At 49.7% G+C, this 26,737-nt stretch overlaps 2 protein-coding genes across 4 annotated transcripts in view; one reads left to right on the forward strand and one right to left on the reverse strand.

Moving 5' to 3' along the window:
• Positions 1–120: 120 nt before the first annotated feature.
• Positions 121–26,737, reverse strand: part of sev (receptor protein-tyrosine kinase sevenless) — a 33,482-nt gene continuing 6,865 nt past the window's right edge. Inside the window, exons 2-20 of one of the 3 annotated variants that reach the window (XM_025303916.1) lie at positions 23,411–23,470; positions 17,596–17,655; positions 17,319–17,409; positions 14,823–15,055; positions 13,907–14,146; positions 12,870–13,023; positions 11,854–12,350; positions 11,408–11,694; positions 10,802–11,164; positions 10,370–10,670; positions 9,697–10,020; positions 8,795–9,396; positions 7,786–8,409; positions 6,391–7,445; positions 5,214–5,639; positions 4,720–4,943; positions 4,052–4,522; positions 3,583–3,943; positions 121–2,768 (exon numbers count right to left, since the gene is read on the reverse strand). In XM_025303916.1, the coding sequence (XP_025159701.1) occupies positions 1,873–2,768; positions 3,583–3,943; positions 4,052–4,522; positions 4,720–4,943; positions 5,214–5,639; positions 6,391–7,445; positions 7,786–8,409; positions 8,795–9,396; positions 9,697–10,020; positions 10,370–10,670; positions 10,802–11,164; positions 11,408–11,694; positions 11,854–12,350; positions 12,870–13,023; positions 13,907–14,146; positions 14,823–15,055; positions 17,319–17,409; positions 17,596–17,655; positions 23,411–23,470 (7,269 nt within the window). In that variant the 3' untranslated portion in view covers positions 121–1,872. Of the gene's footprint in view, positions 2,769–3,582; positions 3,944–4,051; positions 4,523–4,719; positions 4,944–5,213; positions 5,640–5,970; positions 7,446–7,785; positions 8,410–8,794; positions 9,397–9,696; positions 10,021–10,369; positions 10,671–10,801; positions 11,165–11,407; positions 11,695–11,853; positions 12,351–12,869; positions 13,024–13,906; positions 14,147–14,822; positions 15,056–17,318; positions 17,410–17,595; positions 17,656–23,410; positions 23,471–26,737 lie in introns of all 3 variants that reach the window. The other 2 variants (XM_011148981.3, XM_025303915.1) reach the window with 2 other exon arrangements.
• On the forward strand, positions 15,065–17,312 carry LOC105187873 (cAMP-dependent protein kinase catalytic subunit). The gene is made up of 2 exons (XM_011148980.3): positions 15,065–15,830; positions 16,091–17,312. Exons 1-2 carry the CDS (start codon positions 15,369–15,371, stop codon positions 16,808–16,810), a joined length of 1,182 nt encoding a protein of 393 aa, XP_011147282.2. The 5' UTR covers positions 15,065–15,368; the 3' UTR covers positions 16,811–17,312.

Consider the following 26,737-nt stretch of genomic DNA (forward strand, 5'->3'; position numbering starts at 1 on the left):
ATCGATCTATAATATAATAGATAGATTGCAATAGATCTTCACGAACAGAGAGAGAGAGGGAGAGAGAGAGAGAGGGAGAGAGAGAGAGAGCACATTGTAAAAGAACAATAAAATATCATGTATCTTTAAATAACTTTATTCGTATAATCAACTTTTTTTCCGTATCAAAAAGAAGGATTAACTTACGGCCTGGCGAACGGAAAATCATAAGGATCGCCATGGCTTACTATGGCGACTTCCTAGTTCCAGTTTACTCTACTTGTGCGTTTCACGACGACTGAAAAGTGTCTCATTCGTATTCTCATTGTCACTCTCACTCTCGCTCTCGCTCTCATCTCTCATCTCTCATCTCTCGTGTCCAATGTATTCTCGTCCGAAGGACACGCGTCTTCAACTTTCAGCAGATAATGGCGCAAAGCGTCGCGACGCGACGCGACGCTTTACACAGGATCGATCGATCGATCGACAGAATTTCGCGATTGTGTATACAAGAGTGTACTTTATGCGCGCGTCTTACGCGTGAGAAGTTTATAATTATGAAAGGATAAAATGATGCAACGTAGAAATATTGCGTGAGAAATATTGGAATAATGCACTCGCGGAGATGTAATCTTGAAAAGTACAATATGGTCCTTTGTGAGTTTAGTCTAAGTGTGATACAGATTTCACCAATTAATTTGTATCCTGAGACCATTCCGGATACGATGCCTCAGCCGATGAATCAGCCGACGTAGAAATTTTATGAGAGAGAATCAAGATTCCGTACGTTCTCAAGAACTCACTTCCTCGACGGTATCGTACGTACACGTACACATTTCGTATTCCGTTGCAAAACTACCTTTTGCGTTACGTTAAAATTCCGAAAACTTAACAATTTCTCATGTTATTTCGTTCGAATTTTCGAATATTCGAAATATTAATCGCTAATTTTCACCAAATGTGGCGTTTTGTACAACACACACACACACACACACACACACACACACACACACACACACACACACGCACACACACACACAGCGACGAGATATTATCAGAGACCCGCCGCAGAGCAGAGTTTCGCAACTATTAAATGAAATGAATATTTGATAAGCATTATCGTTATCGCAACGTAATATCATTATGGCTGGCTTATATATGCAATTACTCGACATAAACATCCGAACATATTCGCTCCTCTGGCTCGCGATATTAATTCTACGCAAAGTCTAAAACTTTGCGTAGAAATGATGTTTAAATTGCAGAAAATTAATATACGTGTGATATAAAGATGCACACGATGCGCTTCAATGCTGTTCTTTCATCTTTAATAGCACCTCGTCGCGGTGGCAGAGGGAAACCTGCACCTACACATAAGAGTTATATACAATAAATATGTTTAAATTTAAAACAAGAAGGTTACAAAGTAAGACTATATACCTCACGCCTACCACTCATGTCATCAACATATCAATTCTACATGGAATAACAATTTGCCTCTATATGCTATTGTATACATAGAGTCCGTAAAATCTGCACTTTTCGTGAAATGGCCTGCGTATAATGAGCGTGTTTCAGACAAATTGTTGAGTATAAAAATGTATATATATACATTACAATGGCAGTTTAAAGCTATTCCGACTCCGCTCCTTTCCCCGCTTGCTTTCCCCGACGCGTACGAGGCTTGCTTCGCAGGATGCAACGCGCGCGGGGTCCTTCACTCCGGTAGTCCTTGTTGCAGGCGAACAGATCCTGCGAACTGATTATCAACTGCCCAGCTAGCGGTCTCACCGCTTCACACACCGTGGATAAAGAACCAGGATAAAGAATGGTTCACCCGAACAGAAAGGATGAAACGACTCCGATCCGGTCGCGACTTGGAAGAAACAGTCATCACGATCCGTTCACCCGGACGGCGTCCGCCGCATTGATATTCGTGTACGTGACAATGTTGTTGCTGTCGTCGACCACTGGCTTCTGCCTCAGCAGATTCAACAACGCGCTATTTATCACGAGGGGTATGTTCGCCTTGCTGGTTTGCAAGTTCGAGTGAGGAGTCCTTTGGATGCTCGGCAACGCGTTCTTCGTCACCGCGTTCTCCGCGTTCGAAGCCGGCACTTCTCCGTTCGCGCCGACGTTGTTCTTCGTGGGGAGCACCGTCGCTTGCGAATTGATCAAGGACGAGCTGGGACGGGTGGAGGGCGCTAGGCTGAGCGAGCTGCAGCTCCTGCCGTCGAGGCTCGTCGCCTCAGAGTCCCTTCGCTCGCTCAGGCTGGTTATGTATTTCCGTTGTTCGTTCAGCGACGAGAAGGAGTCCCTCTTGAGTGTCGTTCTGGTGAGGTAGTTTGCCAATCTGCCGCTGTCCAGCGTGTCGGACTTCTCCGACAGGGCTGATGATGCTCCTCTTCGATCGGACGAGGAGTTGAGGCTCGCGATCGACGATCTCTTGTCGTACAACGTCCCGTCCGACCGCTTCCGTTCCTCCATCGAGCGTTGCTTGCGCTCTCGCGGGATCTCCGACGGCAGGCTACACTTGCGATCCTGGCTCGCGCAATTGAATTTGCTTATATTCGCCAGGTTCTGATCCGAGATGTGAATCGAGCGGGGCACTTCGTAGCCGCTCGTGGGGCTCTTCCTCAGGATGATGTCCGCTTCGTTGTCCGCCAATACCTCGAGGTACTTGGGAATATCGCCGGAATGCGGGCTGAGTTGCGTGGCGTTGTTGGCGTTCTGGAGGAAGGGCTGCATGTCCCTGCTGCCGTCGGAACTGCTGGACCTCCAGGAGTTTCCTGCGCAAAAGTCCCGATTGCGAGCTTATTGCACGAATATAAATATCCAGGGTGTGATATCAGAGATCTGGGTGATTCTAGTACGACTGCTTTGTTGAAGAGAGGTAGTAAGTAAAAGGCGAAATGACGATTATTAAGACCTACCTGAATTGTTATGATTCTGATTCTTGTCAGCAAAGTAAGCCATGTTAGACACGCCTGCAAGCACGAGCCATGCAATGATAAATATGTATTCAAGCGGACACATCCTCCGATATACATTATTATTCCAGTAATCGTAAAATTCCAGTACGTAAGAGGAAGGGGGAGAAGAAATGGATGAAATGGACGAGACGAGACGAGACGAGTCTTGCCGAGTACGAGCGTTTCGTTACGTATGATTTGCGAAATGCCGGGTTATATGAAGATGGAAGACGAGGAGACGCATGCAATTTGATGTTCGACGTAGCGGACGATTAACAGCGAGTGTTCGAGTTCGAGTTCGAGTTCGAGTTCGAGTTCGAGTTCCTGCTGAGTACGCACATGAGGATCAAAAGATCGGAGAGTTGAATCTCAACGCGACGATGAACGAGCCGGACGCGTGTGTCGGTTGAAGGAGAACGGTTACTTTATCACGCACGCATTACGACGCGACTCATTGCTGGCGTCACCGCGAGATTTGTGTGCGAGCCAAGATGAAACATTGCAAAGACCCTCAGCGCCGGCTCCATGCTATGAGCTGCTGGTAAGTATAAAAGATGGATCTCTCTCTCTCTCTCTCTCTCTCTCTCTCTCTCTCTCTCTCTCTCTCTCTCTCTCTCTCTCTCTCTCGTACCTCTGCGAGCCACGTGTCCAGCGTGAACCGGGCTCAGCACCGCGTCTTCCGTGTCTCTTCGCAGAGCGACGATATTGTCGAGGCAAACTTTGAAACTCGGCCTGGCGTCCGCTACACTCCAGCAGCGCAGCATCAGCTGGTGCAAGGCCGGTGGACAGTTGAGCGGTCTCGGCAATCTGTTACCCGCGCTCACGTGATGCAACACCTCGAAGTTGGTCATGGCAGGATACGGCTGCTGACCCAACGTCGTGATCTCCCACATCAACACCCCGAACGCCCAAACGTCGCTCTGCGAGGTGAACACTCCGTCCACGAGGGATTCCGGAGGCATCCAACGAACAGGAAGTAAGCCTTCTCCTTCCTGCAACGTAATTTCTCCCTGTACTCTCTTGCAGAATAAAACATACGGTGGCGGACATGCATTCGAGCATTCGATTATCTCCGATTACTTCCGCAATCCGACATATACCTTGCGATAATAGTCATTCTTGTAAATATCCCTGGCTAGCCCAAAGTCGCCGATCTTTACGACGCGGTTCTCGCGATCCCTCGCGGACACCAAGCAATTGCGACACGCGAGGTCTCTGTGCACGAAATGCAGCTCTTCCAGGTAGCGGCAGCCTCGCGCGACGTCCTCGCACATGGCGAGCAGGTCTTGCAGACGTAGGGCGTGCGTGTCTGTGGGTTGCAGGGACCGGCTGTCTCTCAAGTAGCTCAGCAGGTCACCGGCCTCCATCAATTCCAGCACGAGCAGCGGCGGGTCCGTGTCCAGGCAAACTCCCAGTAGCCTCAGCACGTGCTTGTGTCGGAAGTGGCTCATCAACCTGGCCTCCTGCAAGAATTCCGTTTTCTCTTGCGACGAGGCGCCCTCTCGTAAGGTCTTAATGGCGACGGGCGTAACGCCCGATCCCTCCAAATCCTTGGCTTTTCCTTGATACACCTGTGAAGAAACATTTCAGGCGAGTGTGATAGCAAATAGCAATAGCGTGCGATGAATATTAGCACGTCCGCGTCTCTTCCCATCCCCCCCTCCCTCCCTCCCCGAGATTGGGAGACGCGAGTTCGTGGAAGAAATTAGTCGTTAGAAGCGAGGAATTGTCCTTCCTGGAAGAAATGGCGAGTGATGGCGCTGCTTACCTTCCCGAACGCGCCGCTCCCTAGGAACTTTGCCAGCGTGATCTGCTCCCGTCTGATTTTCGGCAGCGCGGAATCGTCCGGGTCGTTCTGCAGCGTAGAAGCGTAGAGCGCGTTGGACTGGACGAAATTGCCGCGTGGGATTTCGCGAAGGGTCGCTAACTCCACGTCGGACACTATCGGAGGTAGAACTGCTTTTTTGTCTTCCTTGCGTTGCTTAAACACTGCTGGATAATGTTACGACACTTTTGTCCAATGTCACGACGAGTTTAAGCTTGCTTGCTTAAGAGCAAGCTTATTTTGCTCCAGAGATACGAAGATGTAACGACGGCCAAATTGCAAAAATTAATTTTAGCTCTCATTGTATCTTCACATTTCAGAGCCCTTAAATCTTGAAGCCGTTGCATCATTTGCATGTGTGTGTGTGTGTGTGTGTGTGTGTGTGAACTGATCCTGCAAGCTCAATAGCAATATGGATAATCTAAACTTGCACTTACGGCAGATGAAGTAGCAGAGGCACAGCAGCATTAAAGTAATGACGACCACGCTGAGACCCAAGGCCAAACCTAAATGCTGCTTAGCGGCCAAAATCCCACCGGCAGATTCCGTCAGGTCCACAACTGCGCTCGGCCGGCTCCAATCACCGAACCCGTAGGCATTTTGGGCTCGCACGCGAAATCGATACTTGTGATCCATGTTCCCGGTAATAATCCAATAACTGTCCGTGCCGTTGTGATACAAAGTCCAGTGTTCGTTCATGTCGGTCTTGTTGTCTTGCTTGTAACTATCGTCCACGATCATACCTTCCGCTACATACAGAGTGACCGGCGAGCCATGAGCTTGCGCAGGCTCCCAGTTCAATTGATACAGCGAATTGCGAAGCATCACTACCGTTGGTGTTCCAGGAGCACTCGGGACATCACCTATACACGAAAGCACACACGAGAAAATGTCAAAATGTGAATAGATAGAATATAACGATAGATTGATGATCATCTCTCCCTCTCTCTCTCTCTCTCTCTCTCTCTCTCTCTCTCTCACACACATTTACATTTCTCATCTATATAGAAAGAGTACAGCAATATATTTATATTACGTAAGAATATGAACGCTTTAGAGCGTTAGTATCTCTCCTTCTCTTTTCTTCATCCTCGTTTGTTACCGAACAACCGAGTAGATAGTAATATCCGTATATTTGTGACAAGTGTATCGCATAAGTGTGACGTACGACAAGAGGTCTCGAGTCACATTTACCGAGAGTCTCGAACGTGAATCCTCCGTCGGCACCGGGCGGCCATATAAAGTCTTCCTTGTACACGGGATACCTCAGCACCAAGCGAAACTTATACGAGGTGTGCGGCTGCAAGTTTTCTATGTGATACGTCACCATATCGTTCCCCATCTCGGCGTTATTCGCGGTTTGCCAGAGCTTCGTCCCGATGTCTCTGTACTCCAGCAGATAACCGACCGTCAGATTGACGCTCGGGATCCAAGAGACGTTCAGGTTGTTGACGCTGACCCCGCTGAGCGTGAGATTGCTAGGCTCCGGGTACATCTGCACGTTCTTCTTCACGCTCTGATTGTAGAACTCGTTGGAGTGGACGGAGTACACGCGCACGTACACCGCGTACTCCCGGCCCGGCAGCAATGACCGCAGCATCGCGTAGAACCTACCGTCCGCGGTGCGCTTCAGCTCCTTGATCAGCTGCTCGCCCTTTTGCCGCAAGCCGTTCACCAAGTCGGCCGATCTCCAGTGCACCTCGTAATTCACCTCCGCGGAGTTCAGTATCCTAGGCGGCATCCAATATACCGCCGCCAAGGTCGGCGTCAGCGCCTCGACCGTCACGTGCTCCGGCACGCTGGGCTTCCCCGGCCCGGTCCTGAACACCACCCCCGAGTCGAACTCCAGGTTAGCGGACGTAAGGTTGCCGTAGTAATTGCTCAGAGCCAACTTCAGTCTATATTCGGTGAACGGCTTCAAGTCTCGGATCTCGCACTGCCGCTCGTGCGTCTGCACCTCGTGCCTCTCGCAGCCGCCGCCGCCGCCGCCGCCGCCGTCGTCGTCGTCGGAGTCGTTGTCTAAGCACTGGGACACGTGGATGGTGTACAACGTGGTAGGCAGACTGTAGCTCTCGCAGCCGTGGTCAGGGATCGGTTCCGGCAGCCTGACGAAGATGCTGCTCGCTGTTTCCGCCAGCTTCTCGATTCTGTAGGCTACTCGACGCGGTGTCAGGCAATTCGCGGCAGGATAGGGCTGCAAGGACTTGCCGAAGGCTTTGATGCTGCGCATGCTGGACAGGTGGAAGCTCTTCACCCCCGGCTCCTCGCCTCCGGACGCGTTTGCCTTGTTGTTCGCCGCCGACGAGAAGTAGCTCTTGCTCAATAAGTAGATCTGCTCGTTCTCTGCGTCGGACCAGTAAACATTCATCTTGTCGACCGTGAGGGATGTCCCGCTGCTCGAGTTCGCGTTCAGCACCGTGTCGCACATACAACCGTAAATGTCGGCCACGTTCAGGTATCCCTCCGACGACATCCAATACATCATCGGTTTCTGGCTGGTCTTGTCGATCGTCATCACGGGCTTCACCGACGGGCTGTACTGGCAGGAGCACTCCTTCGCGAGGGCGCTCTCCGTGTTCCTGAAGAAGAGCATCACGTTGTTCCCGTCGAGGTCCGACTGCATTATCGTACCCCGACTACTTTTCGTTGACTCGACCCAGTACAGCGATCTGCAAGATGCGTGTCAACGTGTCAAAGCGTTTCCGAGCTGTTTTCGTTGTTAGTGCAATGCATCGCACGAAACGAGATTACGAGATAACATTACAAGATAGAGAGGAGTGGAGATACTTTGAGATACTTTATCTCTCGGAACGTCAGAACGTATGCGTATACGCGTTGATTGAATTTATTATCGAAGCTTTGTCGTTTTCTTTTTTTTTTTTTTTTTTTTTTTTTCCGGACACGGGAAGGGGAGGGACTCTTTAGAGAAAGAGAGACGACACACGATGTTCTTACGAAGGAAGCGGACGACGAGTTTGAGTTGATATATACTCGTGAGCTTTTGCGTACCCTCGAGACGGCAGTATATCCAGATTGAGAATGTTTCTCCCTCTTCTCACGATGTTCTCGTACTTGACTACGCCAACTTGCCACATTGTCAGGTCGAGCTTCATGATGCGGCCGCCGTTTTCGGCGCTAGATTCGGACCAGTATAGGTTTTTCGCGACCCAATCGATGCAGAGGCTCTGCGCGGTATTGTTCAGGGCGAGTATCTTTGTGGCGTTGGCTCCGTTCATCTCCGACGTCACCAGCTCCTGCATGTCGTTGATCCAATACATCTTGTTCTCCAGCACCGAGTAACTCACCTCGATCGCGATGTGCCGGGTGATCGTGTAGTTGATCTTCTGATCCAAATCTGCGAGCTTCACGGCGTCCATTGTGGCGACCAGTATCTGAGGCACCGGGTTTTCGCTCGCGATCAACACGCTGGTGAAGTTCGTCCAAGGACCGGCACCGATCTCGGTGTGCGCTCGCACTTGGAAGTAATACGTCGTATTGGGCAACAGTCCATGCGCCGTAAACTCCAATGTTGTGCCTGCTACGCTGTGGTTCTTGCAGTTTCCGATCTCCTCCCAGCAACTTTGGACCGTGTAGCCTTGTATCAGTCCGTTTGTAAATTGTGGCTTGCTCCACCTAGGGATGGAAGGAAAATCGTACATTGCACGTATATTTAGAGCGGTTCTTGATCCCAGAAGATGGAGACGAAGGGCGAGTACAGGCAAGTCTCTCAGTATCTCAAAGAGAAAGAAAGCCTCCCGCCTCTCCCCCCCCCCCCGGAAACGGAAACACGTGAGGATCAGTGCGACATACAAAGATAGTAAGAAAGCGGTAAGAAGTAAGCGATTTGATCGACCACAGTGTCGATTCCACAGCGTTCTCCCTCAAGATCCACGAATAGCCGACGAATATTCCCGACTGTGTTCAATTAATTCCGCTTACTCTCGTTCACTTCTCGCCGCTTTCTCGCCGAGTTTCTCCGAGTTTCCACGGGTGCCGTCCCGTCGACTGAATTCCTCACCTGAATGTCGCAAAAATATCGACGTTCTCGCTGAGGACTCTCTTGCAAAATTCCACGTACGTCCTGGGATACGTTGGCTCGCTCGGCCAGCTCTGAGGAGACCTCAAGATTTTTCGGGATTGGTACGACGTTTCCCAATAAGTGAACGGTTTGATGATGACCTCCAGCAGGGAATAAGGCACGATGCGGTCCGAATTGTTGTAGGGTATCGTCGTATCGATCGTGATCTCCGGGCTCGATTGCATGTTGGCGAGATCCGTGAACTTGACCTCGTAAAAGACCGTGCCGTAATTGACGTTCTTCACGGGATCCCAGGATACGCTGAAGTTTCTCCAGGTCCCTTCCACTCTTATACTATCAAAGTCGACGGGGTCCGGCGACACCACTATATTCTCCGAAGTCAAATTTCTCGGGTATCGATGAAACGCCGGGTCCATCACAGCCACCATGTGCAGGCCGGACAAAGTGATGCCGTTGATCACGGCGGTATTCTGACCCGACAGATCACCGATCACCGCGTTTACCTCGTCCTGCAGCCACAGCAAATGTTCGGAGAAATAGCACAGAGGTCCTTGCAAGTTTGGAACATGTAAAGCGGATACCTTGAATCGAATTGATCATTTATGTCATTATATGCTGCATTACATATGCTGCAGGCTGCGTATGCCTCGTCGTATCAGATAATAATACATCATTCTCGCGCGGATCGACAGCCATCACAGCCGTCCCGACGGGACGGAGTTTGCAGCTTCACCGCGCTCGCCTGACGTGCGTGTATGTGTGTGTGTGTGTGTGCGCGCGTATTATCGTGCTCGCTCGCGAGTGCATACTCGCGAGTACTTTGCTTGTTAACAAAGAAAAACAAAAGAGGAAATTAGTGAAATATTAGTGAGAAAAGTAACCTTTTCCGGGACGATCTTTTGACTCATCGGAATTTGTTCGGACGTGGGTGCTCGATAGACGATAGATCCGCTTACGTAGCTGCGAACAATCCAATAGACATATCTATTCTCGAAGTCGAGCGTTAATCCCATCACTTGTTTGCCGTTGAAAATTTCGTCCGAGTGATAGTATCTCTTATCCTGCTCATTCAGCCGCACCACCTGCACGTCATGGCCGGTGGACCAATACAGGTAGGCCTCCAGTGAGTCGATCGTGAGCTCTTTCGCGGTCGTAATAATAGACATCGGATCTTGATGGGTCCCGTCCAGGTTCGCTTTTACGATCTGCAAAATTGCACAATGTGACAATGTTTCGGCGCCGAGTCTCTGTCCTCGCGGATGAGCAGCCAGCACGCTGCGGTGGACACGCGTTGTCCCGAGAGAGAGAGAGAGAGAGAGAGAGAGAGAGAGAGAGAGATCAAGGAAACGAGGAACTCTTCGACTTCGACTCGGAAAGACCCCTCCCGATTACACGATTACGATCACGAGAACCCACTTTTTCCGTAAGTTTCAACACGTTCTATTCTTTGGGACAACGAATATTTCGCGACACCGCGACACCGCGAGTGGACATGCAAGTGGCGAGCGTAGGCTTGCAGCGTTTCAAGACACTGATATTTGCGACATTTATTACAATTTGATTCTTCGGATACGCCCAGTACAGCTTCTTCGAGATCCAATCCACGGCGATACCGGCCACCGAGTTCATCAGCTTCGTTCTCTGGTGGCTGCTGACGTTATAACGGTAGAGCGCGGTATTATTTCCCACAAAGTACAACACGTCCTTGTACCAACTAACGTCGACTATGTGAAACTCGCTGCCGGATTCCTTCAGGCTCGTCTTGTCGATCAGCGTGTCGATATTCTCGCCGGTTACGTCACTCTTCAACAACCCTTCGTTCGACGACCACAGGATGCTCGTGCGCGACCCATTCCTGAGGATCAAGAGATTTCGTTGTAAACGCTACGATGATACGACGATGTTTGCCGGACGTCGTAGTACCGGGCGAGATGCGCGATTACGCGCGGTTCATTAACCGCGTGATCATTCATGACACATGGTTACCTCAGGGTTCGTCCACGGAACTCTGTCGACCACGGCCCCCTACCGGCGCTGGTATAGGCCGCCACTCTGATGTAGTACTGCGAGCTCTCCCGCAGATTGTGGACGGTGTGAGATGAGCCGACGATGTCTCTTTGACGTATGATTTGACTGGACGAGTAATTGGACGTTTCCTCCCTAATCTCAAGCTCGTAGGACCAATTCTGCCAGGCGCCTTTCCCCTGGCCGCCCAGCAGGTGAGGCGCTTGCCAAGAAACCTTGGCCCTTTCCGCTCCTAGGACGGCCTGCACTCCCGTGGGAGGATTCACGGGAATGGGGACGGGCTGACTCGCGTTCATCAATACGTTCACGCTGATGATGTCCGACCTAAATGACATCAAAGTTCAAGCTCAGCTCGAGTGTGCTCTCAAGAGGAGAGCAGAGGTTTGCTCTTTGTAGCTGCACCTTCTAGACTACCTCTCGCTCTCTCTCTCTCTCTCTCTCTCTCTCTCCCGTCAAAGAATCAAGTACGCATTCACTTTATTTTACGTGCAAGCAATGTGACTGAGCGCAGCTGCGAAGAACAGACCCAAGTTTTCGCGGAAGAGAGATACGCAAGGCTGTTTATACCTCTTGTAAGAGTTGTGAAAGTATCTATTCTGACCGGAATGGTACACTTCGGTGAGCACTTCTTGGCCGTTAGTCCAATAAAACAACTTATTCGCCACAGCTAGGGAGACAACGTGGTTGAACAGCGGCTTTTGGATATTCGCGCGAATATCGACGCTCTCACGACCATCCAGCGACATGGACATGACGGTGTTGAGGGTGTGGTTCGGCACTAACAGCCGAAAGTTCATGTGATCCACGGTGAAAACGTTCATATTCGAGTCTCCGTAGATGAAGGATGGCTTAACCTGGAGAAGAGAAAGGGGGGAAAAAAGTGTCGTCGGGGTTAGGTTCTTCCTTGCGTGCGTTAGGTTCCGCGCGTTCTCCGCGCGGGTTTTGCTCAGGGACCGAATTTTTGCCTCATCACCCGCGAAGGTCATCACACGCGGGAGTGAACCTGACAATACCTCGTGCTTCACGCCGTTGCTAATATCCGCCAGATCCAGTCGATACATCTTTCCCTCGATGATCCAGAAAAGATATCCGTTGTAGGGATCGACCTCGATGTGCGACGGTCGGTTCACAAATCCAGCCACGGCTACCGTTAATCCCCTCCCGTCCAGATTACACCTGGCTATCTGCCACACCGTCTTGCTGTGATTTACCTGTCCCAAAACGTACAGGTGGTGATTCAGCCAGTCGACGGAGAGGCTCAACGGCTCAAAGTTCACTTGGTCAGGACTCAGGATGACCCCGGGCTCGGACAGCTCGGTGATCGAAGTTCGATATACGTAGCTCGTTGAGGTGGACACGAATAGCTGAGAGGACGCTATGTGTATCGCCACACCGCGGATCTCGGCGGCGGTCTGGTAAATGATACTGGGCTCGTCCATCATTTCGGCATCCTGCTTCATGACCATGTGCTTGCCGCCGAGAATGAGAATCGGCTTTTGCGTGTCCTTGACTGAAATTCCCAGAATTAAAGAATTCTTTCGGATCGCCGCAAAGTCTCAAGGTCCGCACGCAAGAATATTCCGGTTCCCCGGGAGGATACTTCCTCGAGAGGATAATTATTTTACTCGGTTTGTCAACGGGAAATTAACATCCCTCTTCGGGGAATAAATCCTCCCTTGCGGACAAAGCGATGTAAAATTTGGAAATAGGAACAGAGGAAAAAGGTTCGGGCGGACCTGCGGAAGTAACGACGATTTAATAATACAGGAAACGAAGTGATAACGTGAAGAGGGCCAGAATGTACGTAACAACAAAACGGAGCTTCATTAAGCTCCGCAGCAAAATACGCCAAGCGCTGTTAAAAAATAACAAAAACAAAAAAAGTATGTTCATCGTATTTTCGTTCGTCGAAAACCATCTTGCCATCTTGCCCGAGTTTATACACTATACTAACAACAAGCGAATCATTGGGAGCGAACTCGTCGTCAGGTTCAATGTGCTACGTGTTACGCGTTTGCTAGCGACGTACCAGTAGGCTCTGGCGTAGTGGATATACAAATAATCGCGGGTGGACCCTCGCCGACCCCATTTCTCATGGTCACGCTGACGGTGTAATTCTGCTTGGACTTGAGGTTGCGAAACATGTAGTGATCTCTCGTTGTGTTCTCGGACGCTGGAATATCCTGCGGGTAAAAGATAACGTATATCGTACAGCTGCGGCACGTGCCATCCCGTCGAATCCCTCGAATTTCGTTGTGCCTTAGTAGATGTGCGATTAGAGAGAAGAGACGCCATGCCAGAAACTCACTCACGGCGAATAATCTCTGGTTCGTGCAAGTCGTTCGACTAATGTTAGCGGCGGTTAATTTCAGTGGGACGTGTCGTCAAAGCAGCGAGCGTGCAATCCCGAAGCGAGCATTCTCTGCGCTGAGATCGCGCTGATCTAGACAGAAAAGCGGAGAGGCTCGAAAGAGAGGCGGAAAAAGAGACTCATCGACTCACTCTCTCTCTCTCTCTCTCTCTCTCTTTCTCTGTTCTTCATTCTCACGCAATGATGAACGGAGCGGAGAACGGAACGCAAGACGGCAAGTGGCGAAAGAATGTCGACGGTAATGCGACATTCGAGCGAAATTGCTAACTAAGGCCGTGCCGTCGTTGATGCGATTCGTCGATGAATCTCCTTCAAGCGGGACAACCGAGTCTACCTTGCAGAACCAGTTGCGTATCTTGCTTGTTTCTGTAAACGACAATTGGACGGTGCGGCAGCGGAAAACGTGGCGGCGGCGAAACACGCCTTGCGAATACACACGTCGCGAGAATGTCCAAGACAATGCTGTGAGAGCGGAATTGAGAAGGATAGGAGAAAGGAAGAGAGAGAGAGAGAGAGAGAGAGAGAGAGAGAGAGAGAGAGAGAGAGAGAGAGAGAGAGAGAGAGAGAGAGAGAGAGAGAGAGAGAGAGGGAGAGAGAGAGAGAGTGGTGCAAGAGCGGCCGAGAAGAGTCGGTGCACACTTAGAATGCACACGTTCACAGATACGGTATCTATGTAATTCTGGCGTGGCGTGTACCTTAAGCTGGGAGTGGTCAGCCCCTTGCAGACGCAGGACATACGACAAAAGTGGCCCGTTCGGGAATGGGCCTGGTTCCCAAGATACAGAGACGCGGTAGCTGTCTACCGCAGCGGCTCTTACAATTACCGGTGCTGAAGTCGGCAGGCCCTCCGCACGCGTCAATATTACCACGCTTGGCGCTGAGACGATCAGCTCCGGATTATGCTGCGACGACTTGAGGAACATCGCCACGCGAAACTGCAAAGGCCAACGGAGGTTTTACGGTGGCGGAAAACACGCCTGGCAGGACGAATGTTCCGCGCGCAGGTTTGTTCGTTCGTTCTGACAGTCGATACTTTGTTGGCCCTTCACGTTACTACACAAGTTAGAAGGGGGGCTAGAAGAACCTAATCCTTTGCGCAGCACATTTTTCTCGACCTGGTGAATTTCTGTGAAATCTTGCATTTTTATGTTTTCTGGCTCGTTGATCTGACTGAAATCCAAAGATTTCAGATTTCTAAAATTCAAAACGGTGAAAAACACGATCTACAAAAATTCCGAAATTACATCTCCCGAAACTCTTTCGCGACAACTACCTCTCTTCCCAGAGCCAACGACGTGAACGCGGCGGGAATGTTCTAACTCTTTTTTTTTTCATTCTCCTTTTTTCAATTTCTTCTTTTGATATTGACATTGATATCGGACATTTGATATTGAAAATGACAGAGGTGGTAAATGTATACCAAAGTAAGTGATAAATGGTATACCTTTATTACTGTCGCGCAAAGAGTTGAAGGAATAAAATTGCGATCAGTCGTCCGACTGATTTTCGTTCTCACTTTCTGCTTTCTACAGAGAGCACGAGAGTATATTTACCGAGTATATATATATATATATATATCTCTCTCTCTCTCTCTCGCTCGTCTCCACTCACCCTGTAGTTGGTATACGGCTGCAGGTTCTCGACCAGTATCTGGTCACCTTCGCCCCACGTTTGATTCCTGCAGTACTGCCACGTCTCGGCCAGCTCCTCGTATCTCCATTGCACCAAGTATGAGATCCCTTCGGCGCGTCTTTTTATATCCACGCCCTTCCATTCGAGGCTGAGGGACGTCGCGGTCAATGAGTCCGCGACCAACGCCGGTGCCGGTGGAGTGCCGATCTCCGCTGTCCGTGAAACAATTATTATTACGGGACGTTAGGTCGATGCGGTGAATGAGATTCTAAAAATTGCCGTAATTCATTCTCTCAGCAAGAGATCACAGTCAACCTCGAGCGGTTGTTTATCGCAGCGAGAGGAATCGGCGCCGGGGCGGCAAAGGTTGCAAGGAACTCTCTCCTCGCGTCGGCGTCGGTCCGGTCTATCAACGGTGGGTGTCCGCTTGATCCATGCTGCCACCTTTGAGATCGCTCGTGACACAAGTGACACGAGTGTCACGATCTTTGCATAACGATAACGCGCAAAACAAAGCAGCGTCGCATGCGACGAGTACGTACGAAACGTCGTTTCTCTCTCTCTCTCTCTCTCTCTCTCTCTCTCTCACATCATCATCTCAAAGCCTCGAGCTTCGCACAGGGCGAAGCGGCCTGCGGTGAACGCTTCTCGACAGGCGACATGGCCGATGTCGAGAGAGAACGGATGTTCAAAGAATACGACGAGATTCTGGACAGCCTGAAGAAAACGTTCTCGGAGAGGTGGAACGCGAAGAAGAGCGAGGTCACGTCGCTGGACGACTTTGAGCGCTTCCGCACCCTCGGAGCCGGCGCCTTCGGCCGTGTGATTCTCGTCAAGTACAAGCCCACGTCCACGTACTACGCCATGAAGATCCTTGACAAGCGGAAACTCGTAAAAATGAAGCAGGTGGACCATACGCGCAGCGAGAAGCGAATCCTGCAAAGCGTCAGCTTCCCCTTCACGGTCTTCATGGAATACTTCTTCAAGGCAAGGCACCAAAAGTCAAAAGGGGCAAAGTGAGGCGGTAGCCTTTGTAACTCGAAAGAACTCGTCGCTTCTTAGACTCTTAGTGTCGCGACTTCCTAGGTGTTGCGACAACCTTTCCGCTTGCGCGCTCGCGCAAGCTCGATCTCTCAGGCATGTCTAAGTAATACAGACGCGTAAACGTAAACGTAAACGTAAACGTAAACGTAAACGTAAACGTAAACGTAAACGTAAACGTTCCGGGTGTCGATCTGTGCTTCAAGGATAACTCCTACGTGTACATGGTGCTGCCGTTCGTGCACGGCGGCGAGATGTTCACCCATCTGAGGCGATTGGGCAAGTTCGACGAGTCGCTGGCGAGATTCTACGCTGCGCAAGTGGCCTTGGCGCTGGAATACCTGCACCACTGCAGCCTGATCTATCGCGACCTCAAGCCGGAGAACATCCTCATACAGAGCTCAGGCTACATCAGGGTCACCGACTTTGGCTTCTGCAAGATGGTGGAGGGCCGCACTTGGACGCTGTGCGGCACGCCGGAATACCTGGCGCCGGAAGTGATTCTGTCCAAGGGTTACGGCAAGTCCGTCGATTGGTGGAGCTTCGGCGTGCTGGTCTACGAAATGAACGCGGGGTACCCGCCGTTCTACTCGCAGGACCCCATGAAGATCTACGAGAAGATCGTCGCGGGCAAGTACAAGTTCGCGCATCACTTTGGCGAGGAGTTGAGGGACATCCTGAAGAACGTCCTTCAGGTGGACCTGACCAGAAGGTACGGCAATCTCAAAGAGGGCAGCATGGATATTAAGCGGCATCGTTGGTTCCAGTCGATCGACTGGGTCCAGATCTACCAGCAGAAAGTGCAGCCGAGCTACCTCCCTCGCTGCGACAGTCTCAGCGACACCAGCAACTTCGACCATTACGACGAAGAGCCGCTCCAGATTGACTCCTCCGATTATTACGGCAAGGAGTTTGCCGACTTCTAGAGAGAGAGAGAGAGAGACGCTTCAAAGCCACACCGAGGCCACACACGGCTGCTTGTCCGCCGGATGAAGCGGCAGGTTTCCCGATGTGGACGCTGGATTGTACTGGCTGATTACTGGTTACATTACCGGGACAGAGAAATATCGCATACGGAGTCGGAGCCCAACACGAGCAGAAATACAACGCGGAGTGAAGGAAGAAATGGAGACGGACAGATGGATAGTGCGATTCAGGATTCATTCAACTTTTAATGTCGTATGGCACTTCTGACGGCTGAAGCTTTGGTGGGTCAGACGTGGCTGCGTGCGCGCAAGAGGAACCTTGAGTCTCGGAACTTTAACGAGACTGCGTTGTTTCATGTTAACTTTGCGACTTTGCTTAGATTTATCGAAGAGAAGCGAGCGACGACAAATGTACTGTCCCTCCCACGCGACAGTCCTCCCGATTCTTTAATTCTGTTGCGCTCGGCTGAATTAATATATAAAAGTTAGAGATCAGGATGCTCTTTACCTCTGAGCTGCTGGAAGTAACGATTTAGCGCATCGTTGCAGCCTAGAACACAGTACAATTCCTTCGGCGGCAGCCGTTCCTGAGTTCCATTCTGTCGACAGAACAGCAAAGTAAAATATTACGCTTTTTTATCTTTTCGGAATTTGCGAAATAATAAAGTATTGTATGTAAAAGAGGTCATGCGGAGAAAAATGCGCGTTACGAGCATTACGAGCTTTTCTTACGTAAGCTCACTACCGATAAACCTTGTAAAAGTAAATATGGCGGCGATACTAACGCAAACAGCTTGGCAGCTTGTGTCGAGCGCTTGTTGCCACGCATCGCAGCCTTTCATACACTGAAACAGAAGCGACGTTACACATTTAATTCCTTCGTTCCTTCGTAAAATCAGCCGGAAAATTCGACTCAGCTCGGAAACGAAAATTCTGGCCTGAGAGAGAGAGAGAAAGAGAGAGAGAGAGAGAGAGGCCGTAACTACGGCGGTATTTTATCAGAAACTTTTCCGAGTACAGAGTAAAGATGATGGTACAAGCATGCAGTCGTCAGACCACATCGCAACCCGACGAAAAAGAGCAACCCACTAATCTCCTCGCATTAATTAAGCGCTCCTCTCATGATCGATTTCAATGAGTCATGAGTTTTGTTCACGAGTCCATTTTATACGTTTACATGGTGCACGATTGAGCAGTTCCGCACTCTCGCGGCCTTGAAATCCCATCTAAGACCCATGTCGCTCCATGTCTCACCGAGCAAAGGAAACTGTAAACTTCTCGTAGACGTTTCTGTACATTGTTGCTTGAAATAAGCAAAATCTGTCTTGTTTACGCGGATGCATGCAAAATGTCGCGGCTACTTCTACGCAGTGCGCGAACGCCGTGCGTTCGAAGAGAAGCTTTCTCGCTTCGCGCAAGTCGGACTCGCGAGAAACGCGTCTCTGTCTCTGTCGCCGATGCATCCTTCCGCCGAAGGTCACCGGGCGAATTTCACAATTCGTTAAAATACAATTCAGGAAGTGGGCGAACAATGGGTCACGTTATCTGGAACGACGTGACATAACTCGATGTATCCCGCCGCGCGAGAGGCATGGCGCGAGTCGAGTCGAGGCGAGGCGAGGCGAGGCGAGGCGAGACGCGAGGCGAGGGGCGAGGCAAAACTGTCATTTTTCGTGGTCGCGTCTCTGGTCGCGACGTGCACGGCACGTGCCTCAAGTAACGCCTACGTTCATAAGAACCATAAGCCCGTTGCGCGGCGTGTCGGGCATGGATTTGCGAACAGAGAAGTTTAACGCATTAACTTTCCACGCGAGAGGATGTGGGCATTTGTCGCGGGCAACACGTCGACAGCGACCTCGAGAGAGCACGCCTTTTTTTCTCTCTCTCTCTCTCTCTCTCTCTCTTCCTCTCTGCGACACAGTTTTCCATCGCGCCGTTGCACACATTTGTTTACCACGCAATTCCTTCGATCACGGATTTTTCCCAAAAATCATATCTCGGGACTCGAGATATGGCATCTTGAATTTGCATTCTTGAACGGCGCTTTCTTCGGATGCAAACTTGCTCGAAGTTAAATGCTCGAAAAGAGCGCGAAAAGAGTGTGGTGTTCAAAGGTACGAGTCACATGAGTCAGTCGAAAGTATTACAAGTGCAAAAGTTTGCGATCAAACGAGCGAGATGAATGATTAAAGACGAAAGCGAATGGTTGTTAATCGCGCAGGCCGATTACTCAATCATCTCGCAGTCGGTGATTCATTCTTGTAAACTTGTAAACTTTTCTTTCGCAGCGCAACGATGTGTGTGTGTGTGTGTGTGTGTGTGTGTGCGATGCGTATGCCGGAGCATGCCGTTGGATTCACCGAGAAAACGAGAGGGGAAAGAAGTGCATTCGGATACAGCTGGAAGTATAAATATACAGCTCGAGTGCCTCGAGTGCGTACTTTAATGAATCTTTAAACGGCTGAGACGTTGCTACCCGTCGCAGCCCGTCTCAAGCGCTCCGCGACTCGCGCGACTCGGCAAGATTATTATTCTCATCTTTTTTTTACAAAGTTTCACACACACACACGTCATGGATTCTTGATACAGACTTCGTTACACACACGACAGCAACGCACGACAAAACGCAAAGTCTCTTCATTTCCACGTCTCGCCTCGCTGACGCAATTTCATCGATCTTAATCGTAAATAAGAGCGATTGTCTCGCAGTAGCGCATAGTGGAAGGTCTATTTTAACGTCCGGAGTGATACGAGAGAGGTGTTATTTAGCAATTGACGGGCTGGTCGACACTCCGCTTAGTTTGAGAGGCGCCATGCATAAATAATAGAGCGGCACTCGGTATTACGGAATAATAATGAAATCGCATCGCGCGGGAAACCGCCGCCTGTTTTCCCCGGCCGACATTACCGATCATGGTGGTGGTTACTTGCTCGAATTCGAATATTCCGACGGGCTTCGCAATTTTTTCTTTTTTTTTTTTTTTCGTTTAAGAGATCGAGCGACGCGCGACTGTGAACAAACAATCCACCGATTCTGCTCGTTACATGATCTTACATGATCCCCCATCTAAGATAAAGATTCGGATAAAAAGCGAGTGTTTGCAAATCCACACGACGAAGCTGCTCTATCTCTCGCTCTTTCTCCATTAAAAAATCCTCGGGGATCATATTTGAAGAGCAAAGAGCAAGCTTGTTGAGAGCGTGTGATCCGATCTTTCGAGACGCGCAACCGCGTCGTCGCTCGCAATAACGCGCAGCGCATAGCGGTGTACGAGGGTATCGCATAGGTCAACTCGTTTGAAAAGTCTGTTAAAGGAGAAGGATCTCCAGCGGCAGATAAACATTATTAATAATCGTTTCACGCTGGAGCTACACGATGGGTCCCAGCAAATCATCGATTCGATCGTCGCGTTGCGCTTTAAATCCTGCAGGATATCTTTTTTCGCTTTAACCTTGCAATTCATATTTCTTTTTCCTTTCCTTTATCGAAAAGTGCACGAAGCGTGTTATCAGCGATTTTATACTTTCATCTTAGCATTTCATTTTTTATAAGATATAGATATTTGTCTGTCGCGAAAAAAAAACGCATTGAACGGATCCCCTGGTTTAATTCGCCTCAACGAGCGTCTGGGTTCTTTAATTCGTCGCGTCTCGTCAAACATGATTTTTTTAACGGCCCAGCCACCCAATGAAGGTTGACAAAACTATTAGACAATGGGAAATGGTTAAATCAAGACACACACACACACTCTCTCTCTCTCTCTCTCTCTCTCTCTCTCTCTCTCTCTCTCTCTCTCTCTCTCTCTTTCTCTCTGCGCAGCGGTCGCTAATTTCTCACTTCCTCATTAAATCCCTCAGCGTGTATTATGTCCCCAGCTAGGCCCTCGCTGTGCACGCTGCTCCCCGTGGATCGTAGATCTTCATCGTACCGCAGATGAGCGTCTATCTGTCCTCTCCTCGTTTTACTTTAACCCCGTTTATTGCTTTTAGCCCGGATCCACGCGGTAAAACAACAGGAAAAAAATACGAGTAACGAGTGAGACGGTAGCTCGAATCGTTCTCGCGATAGCTTTACGACAAACTGCCAATTTGCGCGCGCTTAACTTCCACATAAAGTTTCTGCCAAAATGCAGGGTGTATCCCGGAACTCCATCGACAAACTCTCACAGGATAGATTTTACATAACAAAATAAGTAAATGAATAAAAAAGTCTCGATAAATATACGTAAATACGTGCTTATTTTTGTCAACATAGAATCTGTCCTGCAAGTTTGTCTGAATAAGGTGCAGATCGCAATCCAATGTGCAGCGAAACGATTGAGAATCTCGGTTTGCAAGAGTTTATACATCACTTTGCGATAGCTTTAATAATCTTTATCGCATCCACGATGGACAATTTACGTAAAGTAGTAAAGAGGCAAAGTGGCTTCCGGCACGGGACGATAGCTGCTGCCGCGTAGACATTTGTATGGATATCTCGCGGTCGGTGGTCCTCTCCACTTTACCTCGTTGACAAACATTCTTAACCGCCCGGACTCTTGGATCTTACCAGACGCGCGATACATGGAAGAGAGTGTTTATCGTTCGCTCGCCCGAGTCGACGCGTTCCCCGCGGTTGTCGCTTCGAATCAGAAACGATAGACTTATCGTAATGTACGCGTATCTCGGAATTTTCAGCTTTCGTGTGAGCCTTGTGATTTTCTAAACTCGACGAATGATAATTTGGTTCTTTCCTGACACGATAATAATCGTTCGCGAAACGGGACGTTGTATTTTCCTCTCGCTTATCGAAAGTCTCTCGTGAAGACAGCTCTCGTGAAGTTTTACATTTTGTTTAGATGCTTATGTACTATGTGTGCGTGCGCTTTACGTATAATCTCGAAGCAGAGCGTACTTTTTTTCTATATCCCGTTCAGTCCGTCGTGATCGGTAACGCATGCAAATACGTATTTATTCTTCTTGTTCTCGTATCATCTCGTAATCGAAAAATAATTTTTGTCTCTTAGTTCGAGTAGCCAGTGTATCTTACTAATTACGGTGGCACCGCAACAATCCACGGAAGTTATTACTTCCGGAGGCGAGCAGAGAGACAGAGAGAGAGGATGCGAGGCTACATTAATTTTCGAGAGCGAACCAAAAAATAACGGGGGGGGAGGGGGGCCCGAACAAAAGAAATTCCAGCGGTATTAATTCGTCGTTATCGAGCTGTGAAATCACCGGAAGGAGTGTCAAGTCAATCCGTTATCCGGTGTCCGCAGAATGCAACCAACATCATGAACATTGTGACAAAACACGCCCCTTATGACGGTGGCACGCACTCGACTTTTTGTGCGAGAGAACTCTTCCGCCGTAGTTCAGTTTACACAATTTATTACAAATTGATTTCACCGTCGTGCCTCTCTTGAATTTTTCTCAAAGACCAGGCGCAAGCGAGAAGCAAGAGAGAGTGGAGATCTTTTTCGTCTCTCAAGACACAAAAGAACGCGACAAGATCAAAGTTGGAAGTGGGTCACGCACCGAGGCGCGTAAATACCCAGAGAGCTAGAATCGCGGAGCGTCTTCCTCCACCTACGTCGCTCGCTGTCCGTTACTCGTACGCGCGTTACTAGCAGACTTACGAACCGTGAAACGAGCCGAAGGAGGAAATCGTTAAGCGCAATTCGCGCGCCATTTCGCGATTCCAGCTCTCGTGGATGATGCCTATCGTGCGCGTGCGTTTTCCTCTTTCGTCCTCATTTCGACCTCTCTCTGTGTCAAAATTCTTTTTCCCCGGCTGCAGGAGCGACGAGACGTCCGGCAAACGTGATGGTTCGGCCGGAGGCGCCACGCAATTTCCTCGCTTTTCCTCGCATACTCGCAGCGGAAGTCCGTCTCGAGAGACGAGAAGGAAGAGGGAAACAAACGAAGCAGAGAGAGAGAGAGAGAGAGAGAGAGAGAAGAACGAGGCGCGAGAGAGTGAATCCGCAGTCGCACGGCAATTTGGTGACATCCGCCATCGGCCGCACTTGTACGCGATCCAATTTAAAGGCACGAAGCCGTACGAAAGAGAGAGAGAGAGAGAGAGAGAGAGAGAGAGAGAAAGAGAGGATGAAAGAGAGACAGAGAGACTCGCCATTCTTTCATTCGTACGCGCGCGTATCCGCGCGCGTTCGTCCCATTCATCGGCCGCGCGTTGTTTTTATTTGCCGTTTGCCGTCTCCGCCGCTCCGAGTTAGGAGCGACTGGGCCCCCTGGGACCCAGCAGCGGAAGTACTTTCATTGTAACGAGGGACCGTCGTCCCTTCATTTTCGTCTCCGACGTCCGCGCCGGTCATCCGCGCGTATCGCGCGCCGGGATCGCCGATCATGGTCGCCAAGTTCGAGGTAGAATCGGCCGGAGTGTAGTCATAGATCGCACTAGCCTCGGAGAGCTAATTAGCCCTTTGAGGAGCCAAAGGGCTGATTATTGTAAGGCGGCACATGACGACACATGAGCTCGAACGAGAATGCCTGCTGACGGTTGTACGGATTCTGTAGCGTATACGGTATAGCGGTGAGATAACGCGGCTTTCGAGGAGGAATCGTTTGCACACGCTTCGGCAGCACGATGGTTCATCTTACCTGTTCGATCTTGCACCTCACTCCACATTCGACCTCCGAGCTCGCGTCGTCCGTTCGATTCTGCAAGCAGAGAAACGTACACCTCGTCTTAAGATGTATTGCTTATTTCCTCCGGCACTCGCGTTCGAGCGTTTGAACGTTAAAAACAAGCGGGGCAAATACGGGGCTTCGACAGAGAGAGAGAGAGAGAGAGAGAGAGAGGGAGAGGGAGAGAGAGGGAGGGACACGATTTAAAACGGTTTAAAACGGTCGAGAGATGCTCGAAATTGGCTCGCAACGTGCTCATATCGCGCGCGCCTAGAGGACGCGTCGATGAAACGCGTAATAAAAAGAGAGACGTCGAGAGCACGCTAGCATGGCGAACGTAGCGGTAGCCGCGATCGTGTTACGCGCAGGGACGGCGGAAAATAAATTGAATCGCTTGCCGTCTTTAAAAGACGTTAAACTGCTGCATCCGGTTCAATTGACACCCCCGTGTATCTGGCGTGTATCTGGTGCGCCGTGCGCGCGCGCGCGCGCGCGCGCGAATGAATCGCCGAATATAATCGTCCCTGGCTGTGCGGCATGCATAACGTTAGCGGATTAACATTAACGCGCTCGTTACAGCGGCTGCACCTGTACGTTACGGACTTCCGGGACACAGGTGTACGTCCGGTTCTCGGTGGAAATGGGAGAGCGATTGGAAGAGGCCCGGCCCGGCGTGCAGAGATACACGTGGCGGTGCGGAGGGGGTGCGCGCCGGGGGTTGCCAGGGGTGTGAAGTCAAGCATAGTCGGTGCTTGGCTCCACATGGGAATTTTGGAAGTCGATGCGTTGGGGACCGTCGCCTGATTACCATAACGTTGAAGTTTCATTTCGACGCCGGGCTTCAGCTGCCGTGCGGAATGCAAATCGACTTGACGCGCCGCGGTCGAGCCGCAACCGCTCGCTGTGAGACCGCTGTGAGAACGAGCCGTCGCCGTCGCGTTGCGAATTTTGCCGAACACGATCGCCGATACGGCAGATCGGAAATCTATCGTATTTCTGTTTCCCGTTTTACCTGCATCTTTGGGGATCGCTCTTCGCAATAGCAACACGCACAATTATATTATAGTTGTATAATATAATTGTAATATATCATATATATATATATATATATATATATATAGCTATGTTGTAGCCATATTTATATATGGAAATATAGTTTTATTGGGTTAATACTATATATATTTCGACATGTTTTATTGAATTATGTTTTATTGTACTTGATACACAAATTAATGCCGCCGAATGCGCGTATCCCAGCCAGGTCTGTACGCTCGTAGCAGCCGCGCGATGTTTGACGGCGGTGCGTTTAACTTGAAATTTCTGTAATTAGATAATACGCGCGGCACGGACGCAAATTGCCCCGTAGCACGGACGAAAATTTCCGCGGAAACGACAATAGCAGCTAGAGGCACGCCATCGTCGTCATATATTTTCCTCGTGCGTAGCTGCCAGCGACGGCGAGTTCAATGATAAGAAGTAAGCGAGAGGGGGAGATCGCGTACGGTGTTTTCGCGCATTATCTCGCCCCTTGCGTAGTACCAATTTTAAAATCTTTTTCTTTCCCCTTCTCATTTTTCGCGTCTCGTGGAAATATCTCACTCGCGACGCGATACTCGTTGCACTTTATATTCGCGATGAGCGGCAATCTTTCTTCACATTCCGAAACTTTGTTACCGTTCTGTCGAATCTCTGCTTTAAAATTTATTTTGCACACTCGTTGCAAGCGCGCACTCTCTCACACTCCGTAGTATACGTGTCGTAGTCTTTCGGAAATTATCTCTCATCAGATAAATGAATACAAGGCTCCTTCATTGCAATCAAAGGACGGTAAGAGCCAAATTGCAAATTTAACTGACAGATATATTCACAGATACCAAGTACTTAAATATCGGGACGTTCGGCCACATTTTGCTCGTCAGTACTATACGTTATAAATATATATCACTAAATAATATATAAATAAATAATAAGTAAAGATTTGCAATCTTTGAGTTTTCTCGTCCTTTTCTCTCTCTCTCTCTCTCTCTCTCTCTCTCTCTCTCTCTCTCTCTCTCTCTCTCTCTCTCTGCCCCTCGTCCTTCCCGCTCTTCGATCAATTTGGCCGAACGATTCGACTATTTCGGCGATTAGTCTCTCCTTGAGCTCTCAATCAACGTCTTTAGGCTACTACTCGTTAGTGCTTCGTTGTATGCGGGAAAGAAGCGAGGGGAAATTGGCAGCTAAAGAGCAGCTTTACTCGATCTAAGGTAATTGCCTGATGCATAGACGTGCCCGTCCTTCCGCACGTCCTTCCGTCACGCTCGGCGGCGCCGGCCAACTGTTGCTTCTTCCCGCCTAGCCGTAATCTCAAAGACGGAAATAATAGCGGGTGTCGCGCAAAGACCGACTATACGGAAATACAATCGTTTGTTATTCGCCGTTGTTGTTTGTTTCCTCGTGGGGCATCCGAGATATTCGTAAATTATTATTACGCAATTCCGTCTCTCTCTCTCATTATTTTTTCTTCTCGTCTCCAATACTTTCAACTTACTGAGAAGTGAGCGCTCGAAAGGGCTACTACCTCTTCTTCACTGATAACAATGTGATAAAATATTACCACGTTGGATGAGCAAAGGATATGAGCGCGCGTAGAACTTGATATTCGTCGAAATAAAGCGGCAAGATAATACTGCATGAACGTTATTATTTTGCGTGCGCGCGCGCGCGCGCGCTCGCGGCGCGCTGTTTCAAGTTTAAGGAAAAGGGTGTCGGGTTTTTTCTGCGGTCTCCAACGTGCACGGTCGCACGGTGTTGGGTGTATACCGGCTGGTGTTCACTCGGCTGGAACAGCGGCCCAAGATTGAAAATTTGCCTTCAGCACGATCGAATCGCGTCGATATCGAGGAGAAAGCCGATAGACACGCGGGCTCTCTCGACAATTCTCAACGATCCTTCTCAACTTCAACAAATTCTGTGACGATCCTAAAGCGAAGAAAATATGAAATACGAGAGAACATGGGGGGGTTTCGCACGGAGGGAGCACGCGAAAAATCTCGGCAAGTCAGCGCAAAATGGGCCAACTTTGTCGACAGTTCTAGACAAGAAGGTAAATTAACCCTTAACGCGTTCGCGCTGCACATCCGTCGTAGCTTCGCGCAAAAACGCGACCCCGAAGACACTCTTTGAAAAAAATATATATCGACACGGAGATCTCCGGGAAAGAAAGAGTGACGTTTCGTATTATGAGAGAAATAAATCTCTCTCAGGTCTTGCGCTCGCTCGTGCTAACGCAGCCGAGAGAGAGAGAGAGAGAGAGAGAGA

The sequence above is a fragment of the Harpegnathos saltator genome, unplaced genomic scaffold, assembly GCF_003227715.2.
Source record: "Harpegnathos saltator strain DR-91 unplaced genomic scaffold, Hsal_v8.6 scaffold58, whole genome shotgun sequence".
NCBI lineage: Eukaryota > Metazoa > Arthropoda > Insecta > Hymenoptera > Formicidae > Harpegnathos > Harpegnathos saltator.